At 32.3% G+C, this 21,574-nt stretch overlaps 2 protein-coding genes across 5 annotated transcripts in view; both read right to left on the bottom strand.

The window, feature by feature from the left end:
• Positions 1-6,794: 6,794 nt before the first annotated feature.
• Positions 6,795-11,917, bottom strand: LOC122403861 (ubiquitin-conjugating enzyme E2 Q2). The gene is made up of 6 exons (XM_043407646.1): positions 11,589-11,917; positions 8,645-8,992; positions 8,346-8,505; positions 8,093-8,244; positions 7,406-7,703; positions 6,795-6,847 (listed from the first exon to the last, which is right to left on the bottom strand). Exons 1-6 carry the CDS (start codon positions 11,748-11,750, stop codon positions 6,816-6,818), a joined length of 1,152 nt encoding a protein of 383 aa, XP_043263581.1. The 5' UTR covers positions 11,751-11,917; the 3' UTR covers positions 6,795-6,815.
• Positions 11,918-12,504: 587 nt separating this feature from the next.
• LOC122403855 overlaps positions 12,505-21,574 on the bottom strand; it is a 30,823-nt gene continuing 21,753 nt past the window's right edge. For 3 of the 4 annotated variants that reach the window (XM_043407623.1, XM_043407622.1, XM_043407625.1), the window contains 6 exons: positions 18,910-20,258; positions 18,064-18,245; positions 17,431-17,457; positions 16,407-16,637; positions 16,052-16,309; positions 12,505-15,328 (listed from right to left, as the gene is read on the bottom strand). In XM_043407623.1, the coding sequence (XP_043263558.1) occupies positions 15,130-15,328; positions 16,052-16,309; positions 16,407-16,637; positions 17,431-17,457; positions 18,064-18,245; positions 18,910-20,258 (2,246 nt within the window). In that variant the 3' untranslated portion in view covers positions 12,505-15,129. The remainder of the gene's footprint in view (positions 15,329-16,051; positions 16,310-16,406; positions 16,638-17,430; positions 17,458-18,063; positions 18,246-18,909; positions 20,259-21,574) is intronic. The other variant, XM_043407624.1, reaches the window with a different exon arrangement.

Raw genomic sequence — 21,574 nt, 5'->3', positions numbered from 1 at the left:
CTTCTTAAGATTTATATAAATCATTTTAAAAAATTTTTACAAATAATGTATATGTATCGGAATAATTAAAAAACTACAAGACGTATAATCATCATTATCCGGGAACTGATCACGCTCAAAATCTAATCAGACCTTGAAACGGGAACATGAAACTTAAATGTAAAGTTTCATTGAAATTCATTCTGCCTAGACGCAACCATGTTAATAGCATACGTATGTACGTGCGTAAATTGACACAGAAAAAAATTTCTTTTTTTTTTAATAGTTACAATATGATGAGGGAGTCTTAAAATGTGTATTTTCGCTAAAAAAATGTTCGAAATTTTTTTTCATTATGGTACTTTCCTTACACCTTACATAGGTCGGAAAGTAAAAATGCTGGGACGGTCGAGGTCGAGACTTGGAATCGTATGCCGATTATCGCAAGATCGTATTTCAGTTGTTACAAGAGCAAGAAAAGGCTCACAGTAGTGTTTATCGATTTCCCGACGTTGTGCGAAGTGCCGAGCTCACGTACACATGGCTCGTGCGGTAGTATATGCCTGCTATCCCCTCCACTCCGTTAAGCTGCGTCCCCACTGGATCGGCACGGCTCGGCATTTGCCGATAGCTGCGTCCCCACTGGGTCGGCACGGCTCGGCATTTGCCGATCGGCACAGCGTTCGGCAAAAGGCGGCACGGCCGTGCCACTGCTATGCACCGCGGCAAAGCCATTTCAGTACACAAAAAATGTACAGTGACGACGAAGTAATAACTGGTGCTGCTGCAGTTATAGTAATAGCAAATGCAAAAAAAATGCCTAAAAAACGAAGATTTTGGATGCGTCCGAGTTTACGTAGCAGAAGAATATACAGGGTGTTCGGCCACCTCTAGCAAAAATTTTAATGAGCGATAGTAGAGGCCAAAATAAGACGAAAATCAAGAATACTAATTTGTTGATGGAAGCTTTGTTAAAAAGTTATTAACAATTAAATTCAAAAATTTCAAATCGTTCTGGAAAAATTATTTTCGGTTGCGGGGGTCAACTACAATCATTTTTGGTGAGTACACATACCTCCGAAATCCTATCTACTTTCGAGAAAAAAAATCGAGTAGGTGCTGAAATTTTTCGGCGAAAAAAAATTTTTCAAATCGTTCTAAAAAAATTATTTTCGGTTGCGGGGATCAATTACAATCATTTTTTATCATTACACATACCTCCAAAATCGTACGCACTTTCGAGAAAAAAATTCCTTACTGAAAATCCAATTAGGTGTCTAAATTTTTCAACGGAGAAAAAAAATTGCAAATCGTTGTGTATAGCCATAAAACAGCTGTCAAACACGCGCGGCCACTCGTCGCGTCCTAATCCGGAGTCCCGTTTTTTCTTCGATAAATTAACGTAGCCTTCGACTTGGGGAGAAAACCTCGGGCACCCTCGTTCTGGGGGTGACCTGGAAGTCTTCCTCCACCACGTTCAGGTATGAGGAAAGAGTTTTCCTCCCAAACGGGGTGTGAAAATGGGTCCTCCTTCCCTTAGTCGATGACCAATCGGTCGAGCTAAAAGTTAATACCAAATTCGGTTGACACCCCCAAAATCGCGTATCGGAGGAAGAAACGGGCTCCGGAAACATCGACTATGCAAAAATATGGGCACGAGGAAAAAATCTTTCGCCTATGACCATATTTGGTTACAAGACGGGGCTTTATGGCCCTGCCTGGGCCTTTCAGAACTGGAGGTAGCAATCGTCGCGCTGTGAAATTTTCCGTTCGATCGCGAAAGAATACCAATTTGTTGATGGAGGCTTTGTTAAAAAGTTATTAACGTTTAAAGTTCCTGTATCTTTGTATCTCGATGATGGTTTTGGAACGAAATTGACATGAAACTTTCGTGCTCTCGTGTCTTGGCACGATCTCTTTTGATGGTTACCGACATCGTGCCGATCGACTCGTCGGCATGCCGGTCGGCTTTTCAAGCCATGCTATCCAAGACGATGCAGTGTTTGGCTTTGCCGAGAAGTACTTAGGGTGCCGATCGGCCGTGCTAGATGACAGATGCGGACGCAGTGTAGACGCAATTCTCGGCTTTTGCCGATCGGCCGTGCCGAACGGCAAAAGCCGACCCAGTGGGGACGCGGCTTTAGACGCTAAGGAAGTTCGTTGTCACTATTGTTGATTTCGATGTATTCAATTATGCCCAATCTGGCTACACCGGGCCACACTGATTACGAGTCTGACTCGTGTTATTCGCGTTTAACATGAAATTAAACAACGAGCCTGACTCGTGATATTCAAGTTTAGCCTAAAATTTTCATCACGAGTCAGACTCGTGAAAATAGTGCAAGGGGTTAATTACACATTCCGCGTAAACCATTCGATCTACTAACAAATTAAAAGTTACCTTTCCGAATAAAGATTAAAATTATTTGATCAACAGAAAATGTGTAATTATACGTGTGAGTCATTAAAAAAACCGAGGTACTGTGTGAGTATCGAGATACTCCGGAGTTAAAAAATCTTTAGACACTCTAACGAACTCACTATTTTTGCCACAAATACATTCAGGAATTAAATACATCTGCTATCGACAGGGTTTTGTTATTGTGATCGGGAACGCCAGTATTTTTTTTGTTACTTTACACCATGAAGTGCATAGAAAAAACAGCTTTAACACATTGACTGCCATTTCACCCATATATGGGTGACGATTTTTCACTAAGGAGCTAAAACAATTAGTTCTCAAGATTAGATGTTAAAGAAAATAAATCCAGATATAAGTCTTGAATTTTAATGGGTCTGTAAAAATAAGTTCAATAACAAATGATGGGTATGCTAGTTTCCAGTTGTCTAACAACAAAGTTTCGTTTTCCTGCACAGTTTGAGGGGTTTGGTCTGGCAGTCAACGTGTTAATGCGTACAGGCCGATTGTTTCTGCGGTACTTTTTTAATTTAATGGTGGTCATAAGCGTCACACAACAACGTGAATCTTGGTACGTGGCATGGAAGTGAGGAACGCGAAAGTTCCTGTTTTAATCAGTCTTCTTATTGAAAGTCCACCATTAATCACCGTGAAAAGTCAAAAGTTCATTAAGCATATCTCGGATAAACTACACATGTTACCTATAAAGCGAATCCATAAAAATTATTTGGTTATTTTCTGAAAAATTAGCTGCTAATGAAGTTTCTTTGATTGATGCCTTCGCTTCAGCAGTATTATATCTAAAAGAAGATTCAATCCGCTTGAAATGAACGAGACGATATCTTTGTCCAACATTGTCATATCGATGCAAGAGTGAGGAGAATTTCTTCATCGTATTAAAAAAGTAAAACTCTGGATTTAACGGAGATGCAATCATGTTTATTTAAGCTTAATATTAACTTAATAAAAGCATTTCTAGTTTTGTGACAGAAAAAGAAATCAAATTTTAGTTCCAAATGGGCAGAATGTTCTTTATTGAATATTGATATACCATTGGATAAAAAATACTTGTACGATATTCGTGCTTTATTTCCGTACGAAAAATTCCCGTTACTTTTGCATCTACTAATTAAGATCTTCGTTTGTTTAACAGCTGAGAAATGTTCGTATCAATTTATGTACGTTATTCAATATAAACCATTAATCCGTTTTCGATTTGTCCTGTTACATCGATGGTATTACTTTTCATTCGGCTTTCTTTAGAACGCAATATTAATTAAAAACAGAAAGAAAAAGGAGAAACGCAAGAACGTTTGAACGTTTGAACGTTTTAGAAACGGTACTACTAACGATATTTGTAGCAAAAATATACAGGCCACGTGACGGCTTCAATATATACGCTTCGCAAGTCCTTACAAGAAAGAAGAAAAACTTAACAGACACAGGAGAAAAGAAAGCTATTTTTTTTTTTTATATATAAAGAACATAACGGTTAACGACGTCGAACAACCATTACTCAATGTCAGTCAGGCGCGGCTGTACAAATCATTGATACCCACTGACAATGAGCTCGTTGATTGTACACTTGTACTTAAGAATCTAGATTTCATTATGATACTGGTCGCACGAATTTCACAAACGATTTTTAATTACATCACGAACAAAACTAGTAACCCATGCTACTCCGCTCGATTAGTCCAATAATTATATTTATGGATGCATCGTACATGCGTTATTGCCAATAACATATGTACCGCTTCATCTTCGTACAGTTGTTCGCAGTTCTTTTCAGAGATACATTAATACTAACGTTCCTTATCTAATTCGGTGTGTCGATAAGTCAAGAAATTATGGATTAATGTTTAATGAACAATGAACTATATACTTTTGTTGAAAATTTTATGCAATTTCAATTCTTCCGATTAAACGATGCACTTACCATTAAAATGTTTCCATCGCTGAACGCTTTAATGAAGAATTTGTATGGACAACGTACGAAGATGAAACACAAAGAACGGAATATGTATATTTATATACACGAATTGGAGCATGTTTATGAATGCATATATGCATGGATGTACGTACGTGTCTGTCTATATGAGGATGTATTTCCATGTGTGCCTATAAGATGTGTTCCATGTGTACGTATACGCGCACGCGCGTATGTTGTGTGTGTGTAAGTGTGTGGTATGTATGTCGAAACAAGTCGCATAGACGTTCTGGGAGTGGAATCAAGTATTCTCAAGTATATTAAAGCAAAAAAAGGATTAAAAGGATTGAAATTCGCTTGTTAATAACGTATACTCGATAATAGTTTGAACATTAATTTTGCCATATAGCGAAACTTATCATTACTATTCACCAGAATTAAATCACCATGGAAAAAGAAAAAAGAATTCCGTAACGGCATACATAACGAAAAGCGAAACCTGTTTATAAGCGAAGAAAGACGTATCGTCCTTCCATGAGAAGAAGGCACAGCGTGTTTACATCCCCACTCTTGCTGCAGTCCGCTGATTGGCTGTCACCGGTCTTCGTCACCGTTTCCGACCAATACCTATGAGTCAGCGGACAGCAACAGGAGTGGGGATGTAAATACGCAGTGCCTTCTTCTCGTGGAAGAATAGTACATGGATAGCCATAGTCACGTAAATTTTAGAAACACATGTGTAATAATACGCGTGTATTATTTTTAAAAAGCGACACTCGTCTAACGTTCCTAGTGGTGACATTAATGTGCGACTGTTCTCTTTATTATGACCTATTCTTTTCATTGACTGGCCAACATAAACTCTAATGTGGCACAAATAAATTTCGTCCATTACTCGTTAAATGTCATATTTCATGCATCACATAAATAGAGCTCGAATTACAAATGTCACGATATATATATATATGTATGCATATATATACATATATGTACTACTACAAATTTTCTTGAGCGTACGCCCAACACACAGATTAAACTTTCGTGCCGATTCCAAGAACATGAACCGTTTTGTAGAACGGTATAACAAAACTGAGTCATACTAAACGAGTCACACAACCAAATCTTATATTTTTGTATATTTTTCTTTTTTTTTTTAATTATTCGTATGTTTATTCCTCGATTTAAAAAACTGGACTCTAAAGAGCACTTTCGAGATGTCGATATACCAACGTATATGTGTATGTACATCTATACAATCCTTATTTATTTTATTCCGTTACATTAAGGAAATATATACTACCTAATATTGCTATGCGATCCCTACACGTATAAATATGATTCAAAATGTAAAACGTAACCTTCCAAAGCTGTTTAGAATAGAATTTAAGATAAATGTTCCATAATGTTACTAATTAAGGATTAAATACGAATGATAATTATGGTATACTAAATGTAAAGCATTAAAGGTATCTACAATCATTATTTTTAGCAACTAACACTGCACGATTTACTGTTTGAAAGTGTAAAAAAATATTTTTTATATGAAAAACTTGTGATCTCTTTATCTGAATAGAACGAATTAGTAATGACTAAGGTATTCTTGATTTCTCTACGATGTGCAGAATTTGAAAACGTTTATAATCGATGCCATATCTTCTAAAACCTTGTAATATGCAACTGCAAGATTGCCATTGTGAAAATTGAGTGTCTTATTTCAAGATACTTCTTCACGTAGTAGCTTGGTTGTGTGCTCGTTCTCGTGGCTGAATTAAACGAACGAAATCGTCCAGTAAATACAAATGGTAATAACAAAACACGCGTTTACCCCCAGAAATATCGCTATTTTCATATTTAATCGTTTACTGATTACTTTTAACAAATGTATATACCCAAACAACTTTTTAATGAATTGCACGATGAATGAAAAAATTAAAATATAATAAGATAGAATGAAACGAATGAAAGCTCACAATGATAAAAAACACTTAGAAAAATTCTCAATATAACTATCTAAATTGCTAACCATCGTGTCCGTCCTGTTGAAAAGACAGGAAGCATGGATTGCGCAAACGCATTTCACAGAATGTTTACACAGTTTCGTACGTACGTACACATGTGTACTCGTAAAAAGAAAAACTAAGATTAATATTATTTGGAATAATTACGATTCTTAGTAATTCCGAACGTAAGAATCAATTCCAGATAAAATGATCATGTCTCACATTCACAAATGCGATTGGCGATCTAATCACTAATTACTGAAAAATCTATGCATACGGAACCAAACACTTCACTGTTTGCGCGGCAGCCTTCTTAGCCATCAAAGGAATTATGCTTTAGATTAATTCAGTATCTTAAGTTACCTAGTTAATGTTGTGTTTTGTGTATTAAATCATTATCGTAACAATTATTTGTTGGGCACACACCGAATTAAAGTCTCAGCTGTAAGCACACGTCAAACTTTTCTTTCTTCCTGATTCATATTCATTAGCCATCCTCTTTTGGTGGGGTGAACCAACCTATAAGTATATTTAAATACACAATATATTCTATGTAATTAGTTTAGAAACAACACCATCAATGTATGGTTACATATTCAATTTTATATATGAAAAAAGTAGATATAAATGAGAAACTATTTATTATTAAAGCGTGATTAATTTTCGAAAAAATACAAGTCTTTTTACCATTTCTTTATTTTTCTAATTGTAAGAAATCTGTAACAAGTATATTAAAAAATTAAATCATACTAAAACCAAATTTATACGAGCAAATAATCACAGAGCGCCAACATTGCATACAAAGTTTGCAAATAGATTCCACAAATTTTTAATATACTTTACTACAATATATACCTATACACAGTATGCATATTATTACAATAAAATTATGGATAATAAGAACATCATACTCGAATAGCAGTAAGAATCTTATATACAGTATTATACTTTTTCTAAAGCCGTGTATTCGTCTGAGTATTTATTCTAAATGAGCAAATAGTGAACACGCGCTTGGTTTACGCTCTACCCTAATTGCATTTTTATATAATTTACTATAAAATGAAATGAACGACTTACCATTTTTTTCATGTATTTGTACAAGAGACTTGAATGACTGTTGTGCACGTGCTAGACTGTATTGACCTTGTCCACCACATACTTTGCCAGCACTACCAGATCCTTGAAACTGTATGCGTGCTTTTCCCTTCACTAATGTTGCTGATATCTGCATGATGACTGCTTCTACTGTGTAGGCTGAACTCCAACCTTGTTTCGTTAAGAGTTCCATACAAATAGCGCCTCCTATAAGGACATATCCACCAGAAATCATAGGATGAACAACTCTGACAAACGGAGGATCGAATGGATAAGTTTCCTGCAAGTGTAAAAATAGGTGATAAATATTTTCATCCGTAAATTTATCATTTTGTATTCTACATTAACATTGTACAATTTGATAAAATAAATAAGTTTGAAATAAGTTTGTACTGAAAGCTCTGTGCATATATTTTTATTCATCAAACGTAAAGTTAATATAAAATTGTTCAAAGAATGGAGATCCAAAGCAGTTTTGCGATATTTTTATTACCGGTTATTGGCATAAAAATTAAATGATTTCAAAACTTTGCATTTATTTATATAATGTTAAGTACATTCTTAAAAACAACAAAATATTATTTATATGTAAAATATTTTAAGATCAATATAACTAAATGTACTGGAGATTCGTGTAAGAGAAATAGCTTCAAATCAATTTAAATATACCTTGAAAAGCATGTTGAGTAGAATACTATCTTTGCCTTCCTTTTCTTTTAGAAGTATAAGATCGCTGTGTAGTGGCGAATCAGGATCAACGCACATCAACCTGATATTCCATTCATACAAACTGTCATTCACTAATTCTATGCTGTACATTCCTGTGATAGATATAAGCAAAATAGTCAAACATATTGAGAAATTTTAATTGAGTAAAATTCCGTAATATAACTATAAATAGATAAGATTATTACGAAGTTACCTTTTTTGAAACTGTCACTTCGATAAATGTCGCGCAATTCTTTCATAAGTCTGTCTGTAGCTTGGACACTTCCACATGGAGAACCCTTTAAGTAGTCTTGTCTTTGATTCTGTCTCAACCTTTCTAGTGTTGCAAGATGCTCTAGATCCATTTCCTCACCCTTTAAAGTAAACTCAATACTAATACGAACGAATACAAATTCAAAGAAACGAATACAAGAGAAATACATTTTAGTAAAATCATTAAATACAGATATTTCAATATAGAAATAATTGTATTTAATATTCTCCCATGTTTACCTTACTCTTGGCATTCACATCTCCCTCGTCCATATCTAAATGAAGGTCTTCTTCAGTCTCACTTTCCTCATCTTCATCAATATCTTCTGCATCGTCAGCTTCCATCCTTTGCGCAGCAGTTTCATTTGGTCCTCCTAAGCGCAATGGATCCAAAGCTGTTCTTAATCGTTCGACGTCAGGTGGTTCTGGTAATGAGTGAAGTCTACATAATTCTTTCAAGAGAATCCCAACTTGATTAATGAGATGGTTGTCACGGCCTGTGGTATTACTTAAAATTTGTACCGCATTTGTGACACTCGTCTCCTCTGACTCTGCAAACCATACTGGTGGTGTAGAAGGGTATGTTTCCTGTGAAATATTCATTAAGATTTATAACAATTTATTAAGTATAACAATACTAAATCATCTTAACCCATTGAGAGCTGAATACTCTTGGCCAAAGTGCTCATCAAATTCTCTTAATGAATTATTTTATTAGGTACGTTAAAATCTATAACATACCTAAACTTAAATAATAAAATTTATTTTTAAAATACTAATAATCCTAGTGCAGTAAGTTAGAGATTGAAAAAATTGACAAACACATATATGCATCTATGTGTCCACACGGATAGCTCTAGTAGGGCGCATATGTGTATCCATAACACTCAAAGGGTTATTGATTAATCAAGTTTTCATTTAATATATGCAATGAGTCATACAAAATAACACTTATACAACATACTTTAGAGAACTTAATAGTATTTAAAAATGTTTAGTTTCAAAAGTAAACTATTTTCTATATCAGTAACAATATTTCTATAGTTCCCTGGAAAAAGGACGTATGATACAAATGCTTGAACTTGACTCTATTGTAAAACTATAATCAATATGGTATAATTTTTAGTTACTTTCTCCTTAATGAATTATTAGTTACTTCCTAAAATGAAAAATTGCATACGTTACGCTAGCTGTATTGAGTAGTTAATAGTTTTTCCACGATCCTCAAAAACTTATAAATTGTAACATACATCCTTTACCCAGAAAATTATTCATTTAATCATATATTTTAAAGCCCGTTATAGCACTTCAAAAATGTTAAAAATCCTGTATTTCATATAGTAAAATTCATTCATTGTTTCAGTAAACTAAATTGTTAGTTCGTAAGTTCCAAATAGACATGACTTAATGTTCGTTTCACTGTGGATGATGCATCAAAAAAAAATTATAAAGAGTCGAAAAATTCTGAGCACATTATAAAATGAAGCTGTTAAAAAAAAACATGAATCATTTTCATCAATTAATTATAATACTAGAGAAAAGTAGAGTAAAACTGGATGCCTAATGTATTTTTCTTGCTGGAAAAGATCAAATGGCAAAAAAAGTTAGAACACTGCCAAAAATCTTAATTGGGCCATATAAGATGAGAAAATAACAATTTTTCATTAAAAAACTATTTGATCCAAAGAAATATCAAATCTTTCAAAAGTAATATACACCGAAGACTATCTCACATTGCTATAGACGTTAATGACTAAAGCAATTCTTTTTTTGTATCAGTAATAAAATTCTTTAATTATATTTGTTTATAATAACGAAATAACAATAAAATAACAGAAACGCATAAAGCAAAAAAATTAAAAAGAAATTTTATCTCTAGTAAAATATAATAATTATGAAAATTTGATAATTGCGAAATACTCTTTTTGGTAATAGTTTATACAGTAAAAATTTATGTTAAGCAACATTTATATAACATATTTATCAAAAACGGTTGTACAATATTTAAATATGAATTCATTAGCAATTGTACTTGGTCAATGCCGTGTTCATAGATAGGTATTACATGAATGGTAAATTAATTAATACTGGTTACAGTGTCAAGTAAAGTGGACAAATATTATCGATTTTTCAATACACGAACAAAATGTAAATAATAACGTAATCAATGCATCTATAAATTAAAAATGTGCGTTACGTTATGTGACATTTGATATAAAAGACGACAAAATTTGAATAGACTTTTCGCGTTAAATATCAGATATATTTAAAATACCACACAATTCGTAATTAAATAGTACGAAAAAAAAAGATAGCTATCATATATTTAAATTTGCTTGTAACCCTTTAGAATAATTCACTCAGCAAGGTAAACAAAAGGAACGTAAAACGCAATTCTTTAAACAGAAGCGATATATTTTTACATATACACCCGATAATAAATTTAAGCTTCGATAATCGGTATCTTAAATTATCCATTACAAATCAATCAACTTCATTCTAAACAATACTATATGATGAGATACAAACAAGTCTTTCTCTTCTATATTTACATATTCAACAAAGAATTGTGCGATACATAATATTTATATATACATAGATAATTTCGTATCAAAAGCAACGGTAATGGCAACGGTAAGAGCAACGCAAATGGATATATGTACTCGTTGTTATCTAGTTTATCTATACAAATTATCTGGTGTACACGAAATTAGTAAATAGTTTGGTTCCGTGCAAATACGATGTAACTGTTTAAACAGGCAACGGATATATGCTAAATCTTTTTTCGCAAGTACAAATGGACATTATAGATATTATTACAAGGGGTAACCCTCTATTTGTAACATACATTGACTTCTACCGTAATGTTAATTCGTCTGAAAATCTCCACGGGAACTACCTCATTGAAGCGAGAAAGAATCGATCGTAGCTACAACAAAATCTTCTGCAAGGCAACAAGAAATCGTGGTAACAAAAGCGTGCATGGTGAATACACGGTAAAGTTTTCCCTGAGCATGGCTCTTGTCAAAAGCCTCAAATAATAACATGAATGTTATTGTTTCTTTGTCCGATCAGTCGTAGACAGCAATGGGAGTTAACGTGCCATCGTGTGAACAGAAAAATGCTGTTGATGGTCCAGAACCAATTTACTGTTTCAAATTGTAACCATGCTTGTTACACTTACTGTGATATTGGCGTGTATTTCGTATTTCTTCCCATTTTTACCGACGAACCTGCAGCTGAGTTCATCCACACTCGCAGACATTATCTGAAATCTCTCATGGCTCTTAGGGAAGACGGACTCAAGAGTTTTAATCTCCTGCTTAAGGGTAATCAGACAAGCCATTTGGGGGAGCGAACGTAAGTGCCGTACCCCAAATTTTTCGGCGGTGCTTGCCCCAAAAAACACAGCAACCCGAAAGAAACACGACGTACCCGATGACTACCCGACAAAATGGCGACCGCGACTGACTGCTTCGGCCAGTCTCGTGCAATTTCGTTTGCTCTCGTCACAGATGCCAGCACTGAACCATTCAAATATACATGACGTCTTTCCGGTACAGCTGAGTATGATTTAAATTATTATGGCATTTAAAAGCCGAACCGATTACTATTTAAAATAATAAAGAAACAAACGAATACATATAAAATGGTATTTTAAATATAATGAAAAACAGTTTTATCTGAAGAAACAAAATAAAAATAGTTTATACTTTAAATATATGAAATTTTTTATCGAAGATGAAAATAAAGTAAAAAAAATATAAAAAAAACAATAACATAACTAAAAAATTTTTGAATTCGTCTCTATTTGAGAGAGAATTTATTTATATTCTATTATCTTAAAGAAATAAATTTCAAATATAAACTCTTATTTTATCATTTTTGAAACTAAATTAAATTACAATTTTAAAGAACTTGTCGCGAAAATAGAAGTAGAACAATGATTTCGAAAAATGACTTAAATTTGTCCTATATTTGTTATTTTTAGTAATACATTTTGAATAGCTTGTAAAAACATCGAATGAAAAATAATTAACACTTCATTAATTATATCATGAATTTATTTGAAATGTCTAGTATTTCTAATTCTTATGGTCTATATGTACAGATGATAATGTGATAAAGTATAATACACGCATTATTTTAACATGTGTTAACAAATAAATGCTCTAATCTAATATACTAAAAATAATTAAGTTCTAATTTTTGGACTGGGCCCACAAACCTCCGTTTCTCTTTCTTTTTTTATTTCGAAACGCAGTACGTGTAATACATTATTCTACTAGCCCCTTGTTATAACACGAAGCAATCAATAATGTACAGTATTGTATGTACTGGAATTGCTATTAAAATAATTCAAGAAATTCTTCATACTTCATAAATTCATATTCGCGCGCCCTCCATAAAATGTATATTTCGTAATTTTTTGTTTATGCCTTTTGTGTTATTATTCATACATTCAAAAATTGCATTTACTTATTTATAACAACGCGTATACAATGCAATATAAAAATAACGTATCAACAAAATCAACTTCACTGATATTTTATATCAATATGTTATACACACATGAAATTCAAATAGTTTTTGTTAACCGATAATTATCATGCCGGTGTCTATATTACTTCCTTTACCAAAATACGACAATTTTAATCTGCCGCGCTATGAGATGTAAACAATAAATATTACGTTACATATTATTCTACAGACTTTTCCATTGAACATTTCTCCTGTACGAATTTCTTGTGTTATTTTTTTCGTTAATATTAGAAAAGTTAGACACCAGTCCATAATAGTTAGGTCCTTTCAATGGCAATAGAATCTTTGAAATCATATGACTAAATGTAGTTTTTATAAATAACAAAATAGACCATTTTCACCGTAACAGGATGCCTAAGCCTTTCTCTTATATGAAAAATCCATGATGGTCAATATTAATTTATTACTATAAATACCTATTTCCATACATATATACATACACATCTTTTTCACATATACATACTTAATTTTTGTTTTATGTAATAGTAATAGCGAATGTGAAAGTTAATCAGTCAGTAATACTAATTTAAGCCTCTGTTTTAGGAGCAGGATCAGTTGAAACTGCGTACTTGTACGCCATAAAGGATTTCATTTTTATTACTTAGTCATACCCTACTTTTTCCATTAAACAGAGTAACAAACATTCAGTGAATGTTTTTGTAAATATGGAAAATTATATTAAATAAATATTTTTAACTTTTGTACCCATATGAAGTTGTCGATTAAAACGGAAGACCATCTCAAGCGGCTTTTTACATGTTTCACGATCTGTCAGGTTTGGACTCGAGAATAATTTCTTTCGTTTTTCTATTTGCAAAACTTGTAAAATGTTACACCTTTTTCTTTACAGAAATTAAGATGTCATATTGATGTTTGAAATTAACATTCATGAGATATGTTACTCTTGATGAGTACTTAACAATTATGAAATTTACTAATAAAAAAAGAATTAATAAATACAGTTTATCATTTTATAAGTACATTACAGTACAAATGATTCTTCAACCATGAATTTGTTAAATAATTAACGATATTTTATTAATCGTAATACAGAGGAACGAAGTATATATTGATTCTAAAAAAAAGAAAAAAAAATGTAAAATCGATTGCGTTGGATTTATACATTTTCTGGAATGATTATACCCATAAAATAGTAAATAGTAGAAAATCTCTCATAGACACTGACGACACATATCTCATTGATTGTTAATGCGTGCCAGGTTTCTAATGGTATCCTAAGCTGTATTTTTTATTATTTTTTTTTTGTTGACTTAAATATTTACAACACTGACAATATCTGAACAAAATAAAATGCATCACTGTGTACGGTGTTCTTGATAACTGAATTTTAGAAAATATAATTTTCCAATATTCAAATATTTACCTAATAAGTCTTGATAAACTCACGTCACAATTTATATTAAACCATTGTTGTGAATTAGTAACATTTTTAAATTATTTTGCAGCTAGTTATCAGGATACGTATTAGCAATAGCTAGGAACTTGAAGAAGCATTACTTCCATCTCTTTAAATATACAAATGCCAAATTTTTTTGATATCCGTTCAGTATGCAATGTAGGTGAATTTTAAACAACACACCTACAGCATTTCATGTCCATTAACGAATCGTATATCAGCACTTTCTTTCTCCGAATCACATTACGATTAGAACTTTCAGTTTATTTACAAAGAAATACTACACGTAAGATAGATATTCTGCAGCAGAGGTAGAAAAATGAAATGAAATGAAATAGAAAAAAATGAGGAATGGTCTTGATAATTATATTTTCTGTTTTTGCCTTTCTTTCTCTTGTCGGGTTCGAATTCTAAACGAAATATTAGAGAAAAGTGTTATTAACCTTAATATAAAAGCATATTTAATTGCTAACTGTGCAACGCTAGTTTTATACATCTCAGTTTTATTTACAAGCAGACTCTCGTCGCATAGATACACTTTGGAGAAAGAAGTAGCTTTTAGTATGTCACAGATTCCTTGTATATAAAAGGTAATCATCAGTTGTATGCACTCTCTGGCACATGACGTCAGTATAGATTCCATCTGTGGTTTGCGTTTTTTCAGAGCATATAATGCTGATTTGTTATATATGAGTCAAAGTAATCGGCTTTTTCAGAATGCCGAATGATAATAATCATAGGTAGGCCAGTAAGGCTGTAGCCAGTCCTAGCTGGTGCGTTGACGCTTTTTGGCAGGATGTTCCTCAGAGGAATGTGCTGGTGCAGGTGGAATCACCATATCTCCTCTATTGAACATGTATTTCAATTGAGGCATGTATTTCATTATACTCTTTACTTGTATTAAAGGTAGCTCTTCATTCAAGGATGAACACTTTCCTGCCTCCATTAGCATTTTCATTTGTAACCTTGAAAGATAAGTGTTTTAAATATAATATATCATTTAGTTACATTTTTAAATTAATACACTTTGTATGCCATATTTATATAAAAAATTAAAACATTATGTCTATAATCCTCTTTTATTATGGACGAACAAATGCAGATGTAAATTTTTTATAAGATTTATTTTTTATTTTAGAAAGTATATCAAGCAGTGTGAAAGAACGAGATTTAGCAAATAACCTACTCTCATTTAATCCTAACTTATTACCTAACCTAAACATAACATGAACAAAAGGATTCTGCCAAGTACAAACTATATGTTTAAAGAAGGTGTAGGTATCTAGAAAACATATATTGACTGAGAGAGTAAGAATAGTAGATATATACATAGGAAAAGAAGTTTGAAATTTAGTAATGCGATGAACAGATACAAACATATTTAAACAGAACTTAGTAATTGAAGCACTTTCAGTATATGGGAATATATTGAAGTGTTATAAATTAAACAAGTAAATCGGAGACTTTAAATATATACACTCATAAAAAAAATCTAGCTACGCAACTTAAGGAAAGGTGTGCATAAAACTATTATATTCCATTTTTATAAAAAAAATGTATGAAAATCCAGGTAAATGGTTAACATTTATCCCCTCAATATAGGTGTACTTTCCGCTAGCGGTAACCATGCATCTGTATTAGTATCACTAGGTATTTTCCCATGAGTATACGACAATTAATACTCTTACCTATTTCCTTGATATAAGTCTATGTGCAAGACATCTGTAAGAACTTGTCTACAACTATTGATGTCATAGGCTGGAAAATACTGAGCGACGAAATCAGGAAGTGTCATCAACAATTCAGAATAGATGTATGGCTTGAAATTAATACAAGGTACCATTTTGTCTTCGACAAGTGCTTTCTGAATTTGATAAGGTTGAACTTGACAGGTTGATGTATGTGTTTCTGGTATTGGTATCAATTGCTTTCTACCTCTCGCATCTCTAAAATTATAGAATTCAATATAATAACAAATTAATTACTTATTTTCCCTATAACAATGTTCCTTGTTTAAAAAACAGAAAATGTATGATCTTGTACCTGGAATTATTATTGTTGCCATTAACTGGTATTAATGGTGGTGGATATTTTGCATGAGATGTGTTGTGTACGGATGGCGTATGCCTTTCTGAATGCAACAATGTAGATGCTGATGTAGGTGATGGCATTAAAGCTTGTACTTGTTCACTTAAACCAAGCATTTGAGGGTATGTATTCGCAGTGACAGCATTAGGTACACCTAAAGTAGGTGTAGTATACGTAGATGTAACCCTAAAATAGAAAAATTTTATATTAAATTTTTTTAAATATAGAAATTTAAGATATACTTTAAATAAGCGATTTGTAATACTTGGGAAAGTTATGAAATATTTAATAACATTCACTACTGTATACATTTCATGTATAATCTATACCTTTTTGTAAACAGTTTCGAATACTTTAAAATATGTACATTAAATATTAATTAACTATGTACATTAAGTATCAAATTTTAACTATTTATAATGTTACAATTAGAGATTCCCTACAAAATGTATACATTGATTCATTATATTTATTAACATTAAAATTATAATATTATAACAGTATTTTATACTATTTACATAAATTTGTAGCACTTTATTTACTAATTGTTTAAAGAAAAAATATTTTGAGTTAAGAACCAAATTCATATATTATTGTAAATAGAATAATAAATAAATAAATTGAATAGTTGTAATACACATGTAATATTTTATAATAATAGTGATAAATAAGATTTACATTTCCCATGTATGTTAACAACTAATTTAATGAAGTTTACGAGAAAAAGAGGTTTATTACAATTTGAGTTATAAGTGAAAAAAAAAGAATAAAACTACACTCCCAAAGGGAATATATATGTTTAGTGAAATGAAGGAATAAAAATAGTAAACACATAAGTAATGCTTAACAAGGCAATATAGGCAATATGTAGTTATTGCAGTTTTGTATAAACCAAAGTTTGTTAATCATAGTATTCTTGTGCATGCTATCTTACTTTTATGTAGTAATCATGACTATAGTACATTTTACAGGGACTCACCAGTCATCCTTCCCATAGGTTGGATAACTATACAAAAAAATCATACGTTGTATGTACAAATGCAAAAAGCTATAGTGCAGATTCTCCACATACATAAATAATAATCTTTTACAGATACAAATATTATTATGTACTTTCAAACAAACAAAATAGTTATATAAAATTTTATACTGCATGCTCATTTTACTTTAATATATGCTGTATTAAATATTCATTTTCAAATTTTTGTATGCACTTATAAACTATAAGAATGTATAAATATACCAATGACTAATAAACATAATAAATTTTGAAATATTAAGCAAACTATTTAATCACTGAATGAATATAACATTGATATTTAATTTAACATTCTTTCATCTTATGTACTTTGAACGATGTATTAAATCAAAGGAATTGTAATTAACTTTCAAGTAGAGAATAATATTAAATATATATAGATATAAAAAATATATTTCATTGTGAGCTTTTTAACATTGAACTCACATCTAATTAACCAAAAGTAAGTACAAAGTATCAATGCTATGTAAAACAAGAAAAAATATTTAATTTGTAAGAAAACTGTCCTGAATATTTGAATGCTTTATCAAAAAACACATAAAAAGAAATAGATGTCAAGTTTTTGTTACTTACCCAAGATTAGGTTGACTGGAGTGGACTGTTGCTCTGACAAGAGGGGGTGGTTGGGCCTGAGCAACAGTCTGCATAGTTGTAACTGGATATACTCCAGGGTACTGAGCTGCTGTTGCACTGCCACCACCCCCTCTACTTCTACTAGTTTGTTGTGAATAATTTTTTGATTGCGTAGATATTTGCTGCAATTGAAAAATATATAAATCAATGTATAATTCCAGATTATGTATTAAAAAATTATAGCTTCATGTTACATTGATCAAAATATACTGTTTAGAAACTTTTCACAATGTTATCCTAAAATAAGTTTTTACTGAAAATGCATAACGAACAAAACTTTTAATATGCAATGTAGCTTAAGCCTAAATTTAAAAAATAATATTTATTCTCATGTTAACATTTATTTAGTATACGAGAAGCCAGGAGTTTATTTATGACATCATGAATTTTTTATGTTTTAGTAAATTTACTGTAAACTAAACCAACATTTGATTTCAAGTAACTTTTTCCACTAACATTTTATCTTATATTACACAATACAGTAAATCCTTGTTAATTTGTTCCAAAAATGTACGTCTAAGTCAAATTATATAAATATAATACTATATCCTTATACTATATATGTGTATATGTATAAGAATTTGAAAAAGAATAATTTATATAATATGTAAATACATGCAAATATACAAAATATATGTAAGGGCATAAGTGGGGTTAAAATCATGTATCTATGAATTCTGTGTAAACTTCAACATTTACTGTATTCTTAAATATGTTTTAATATTGAGAAATACTTAGTTTATATAGTAAAAAAAATGAAAAAAGTAGTCACTAATAGAAACTTACACTGTGCATGTTTAAAGTTGAGGGCATTCGTATAATAGAATTTGCCTGAGAAACGAGTGCTGTTTGGAAAGTGGGCTGACCACCGACAAGTCCTGTCCAACCATTAACATTTTGCACCGTGTTCAACATTGGTTGTGTTACGATGTTTGGCCTGCCAGAGGAAAGCGTTGTTGGTGAAGAATGTGCAGGATGCGTAGTCACAACTGGCCTTGGCTGAGTGACACCACGCTGTACTTGCGATGCATTGGGGACTGATCCACGTGGTAACATATTATGCATGGGAGTAACACGCGCATTAAGTGGTGTTTTATTCACATTATTTTGCACAGTAACGGGTTTCGTCGCCGGTGGTGTTGGAGGTTGTTTTGTCCATCCACCACCAGTACCACTACCTTTGCTGGTCACTAACAACTGGGAGTCCATAACCTTAGTTGGCCAATAGTCTTCGAATCCCGTACCGGGTGGGAAGTAACTTTTAATGTCATTCAAACTAATCACCGAGCATGTCTCACTTGCAAACAGTTCATTACGAATACCCTGTACTTTGCAACAAAACTTCAAATACGACAAGTCCCAACCTTCGAGCTTCTCCGCTTTCAATTTCAGATTCTCGGTCTCGCCCTCAAAATAAAACAGAGGGACGTATTGAAGACCGTCTTTCACTGTGTAAGGAACTACAGATTCCTTGTTTATTCGAATAAACCCGCATTTGTCGGCCTTATTATGTCCGCCCGACACGTTAGGATTCGTGCCCGCCGTTAATTTCGTGTAACACACATCCAGAAAAGTGTAAAACTCTTTAGCGTCAGAAAGTCGAACCACCAAGTCCTTACACGTAAATTGGTCTCTACCGAACTGATTCTCGCAATGCTTCACATTTATTTCGGTGAACAACTTGCTCTCGGCTTCCGTAATATAGTAACTTCTTATGCACGTGCAACTGTAGATGTCAGAGTGCAAATAACTCAGGTACTTGTTCAACAACTTAGATTCTAAAATTCGTACGGCGCAATACTTCTCGCCAGAGCGAAATATGTACGGTATATGGCAGTCGTCGAAGCTTGTCCATCCGAAACGGCCTCTTTGACTCTCATCGTCTGGTGGTACTTTACCTTCCGCAGGAAGGGGTTTCGTAGTTACGCCGGTCGACGAATCGGCCGGTCGTTTATTCAAATATCCTAAAACGCCAGGAAGATTTGTTTGCGGAAGGAGACATTGAGGTCTTTGTTGCGGCGTTCCTGGTACCCCACTGACCATTTTCGCCTTGTTTGCTTCCACCATTTTGGCAGCCAGTTCTCGGATTTCCGCTTCATCGGGAAGTTCTTGTTTGACGACAACTTTATCAAGACCTAAAAAAAGAGAAACAAAAAAGAAAATAAATTGATTACTTTCAACAGTTAACGTGTTACTAAATAGAAATTAAATTAATCATTTAACGCATACATGCGTTTCGCAACAGCAATTATATACACTTTTATAGACGAAATATTTATCCCTCGGCGGGAAACGTATTCATGCGCGCTTGATAATTCAATTACATCTTTGTATTGCATGTAATTATAAAATCTATAAAACTACTTAACTATCGATTTTAAATGTAATTACATTAAATACGAATTAAATATACACGATTAATGTTTCTTAAAAAAAGAGAATACATTTAATACAATCAAAGATATTGTTTATAATGGAATAACAAATAAGAGATAAAAATTGTTTTCATATTCCTTTAGTATTTGTAACATTTAAAATAGTAAAAGAAAAATTGTTCAATAAACGGATAATAGGGCGAAACAACGAATTTCCATTGCAAAAACGATTCACTATAAAAAGTTCACTGTTGCTGAATTTTATTAAATCTACGAAACTGACGCGGGTAGTCGATGGAGAAGAGCGCGGGAAAACATATCGCGTGTCAATGCACGATTACGATATACAACATAGTCGGTAATGAATTCGAGTAATTATTTCATTATCCTGTCGTACACATCATATAAAACTAATAACTCTGTACAATCTTAAATTTTATTTAACAAATTAATTCGTTTAAGATTTGGACAGCTTTTTTGCCTAATAAGAAATTAATTTTCGTGATATGGAAAATTGTAACGTTTCTATGATACGGTCGAACTGTACACGTGTATGTGAGCCATGCGCATGTCAGAAACACTGTTTACCCAAAATTAATTCGCACAAAAAATGATTAATACACTGGTAGAAGAAATTACTTAAAATTTTAGACTATAATTATTGCCTGCTATCATGAGTCATAATATTTAATAAATTAGTAACGCACAAATGTTAATCACAATTGTGCACAGATTATTGCTTACACTTTCGTACAAAGCACAATTATGGAAAAAACATTAAAAATTCACTCTTTAATATATTTACACAAGAACCGTTGCATTTCATTTTTATGATACATAATACTTGTTATGTCTAATCTATAGTTTTAAAACATTCTGATTTTTGTCTAAAAAATATCACATTTTGTAAGAACACGTAATTGACGCAGAACGTAGAAATATAAAATGTTTAACTGTACGTAAATGTGCACTCGTAATTTCATAAAATACTCGGATAATTCAAAAACACCGTGCACATGACGTGTGTTAATTGACGATTCACTGTCTAGTAGTTTTCCGCACTCACTTTTGAGTGA

The sequence above is a fragment of the Colletes gigas genome, unplaced genomic scaffold (assembly GCF_013123115.1).
Source record: "Colletes gigas isolate AHSC1104 unplaced genomic scaffold, ASM1312311v1 Colletes_gigas_Sc00080, whole genome shotgun sequence".
Classification (NCBI taxonomy): domain Eukaryota; kingdom Metazoa; phylum Arthropoda; class Insecta; order Hymenoptera; family Colletidae; genus Colletes; species Colletes gigas.
This window is presented reverse-complemented; position numbering and strand designations above follow the sequence as displayed.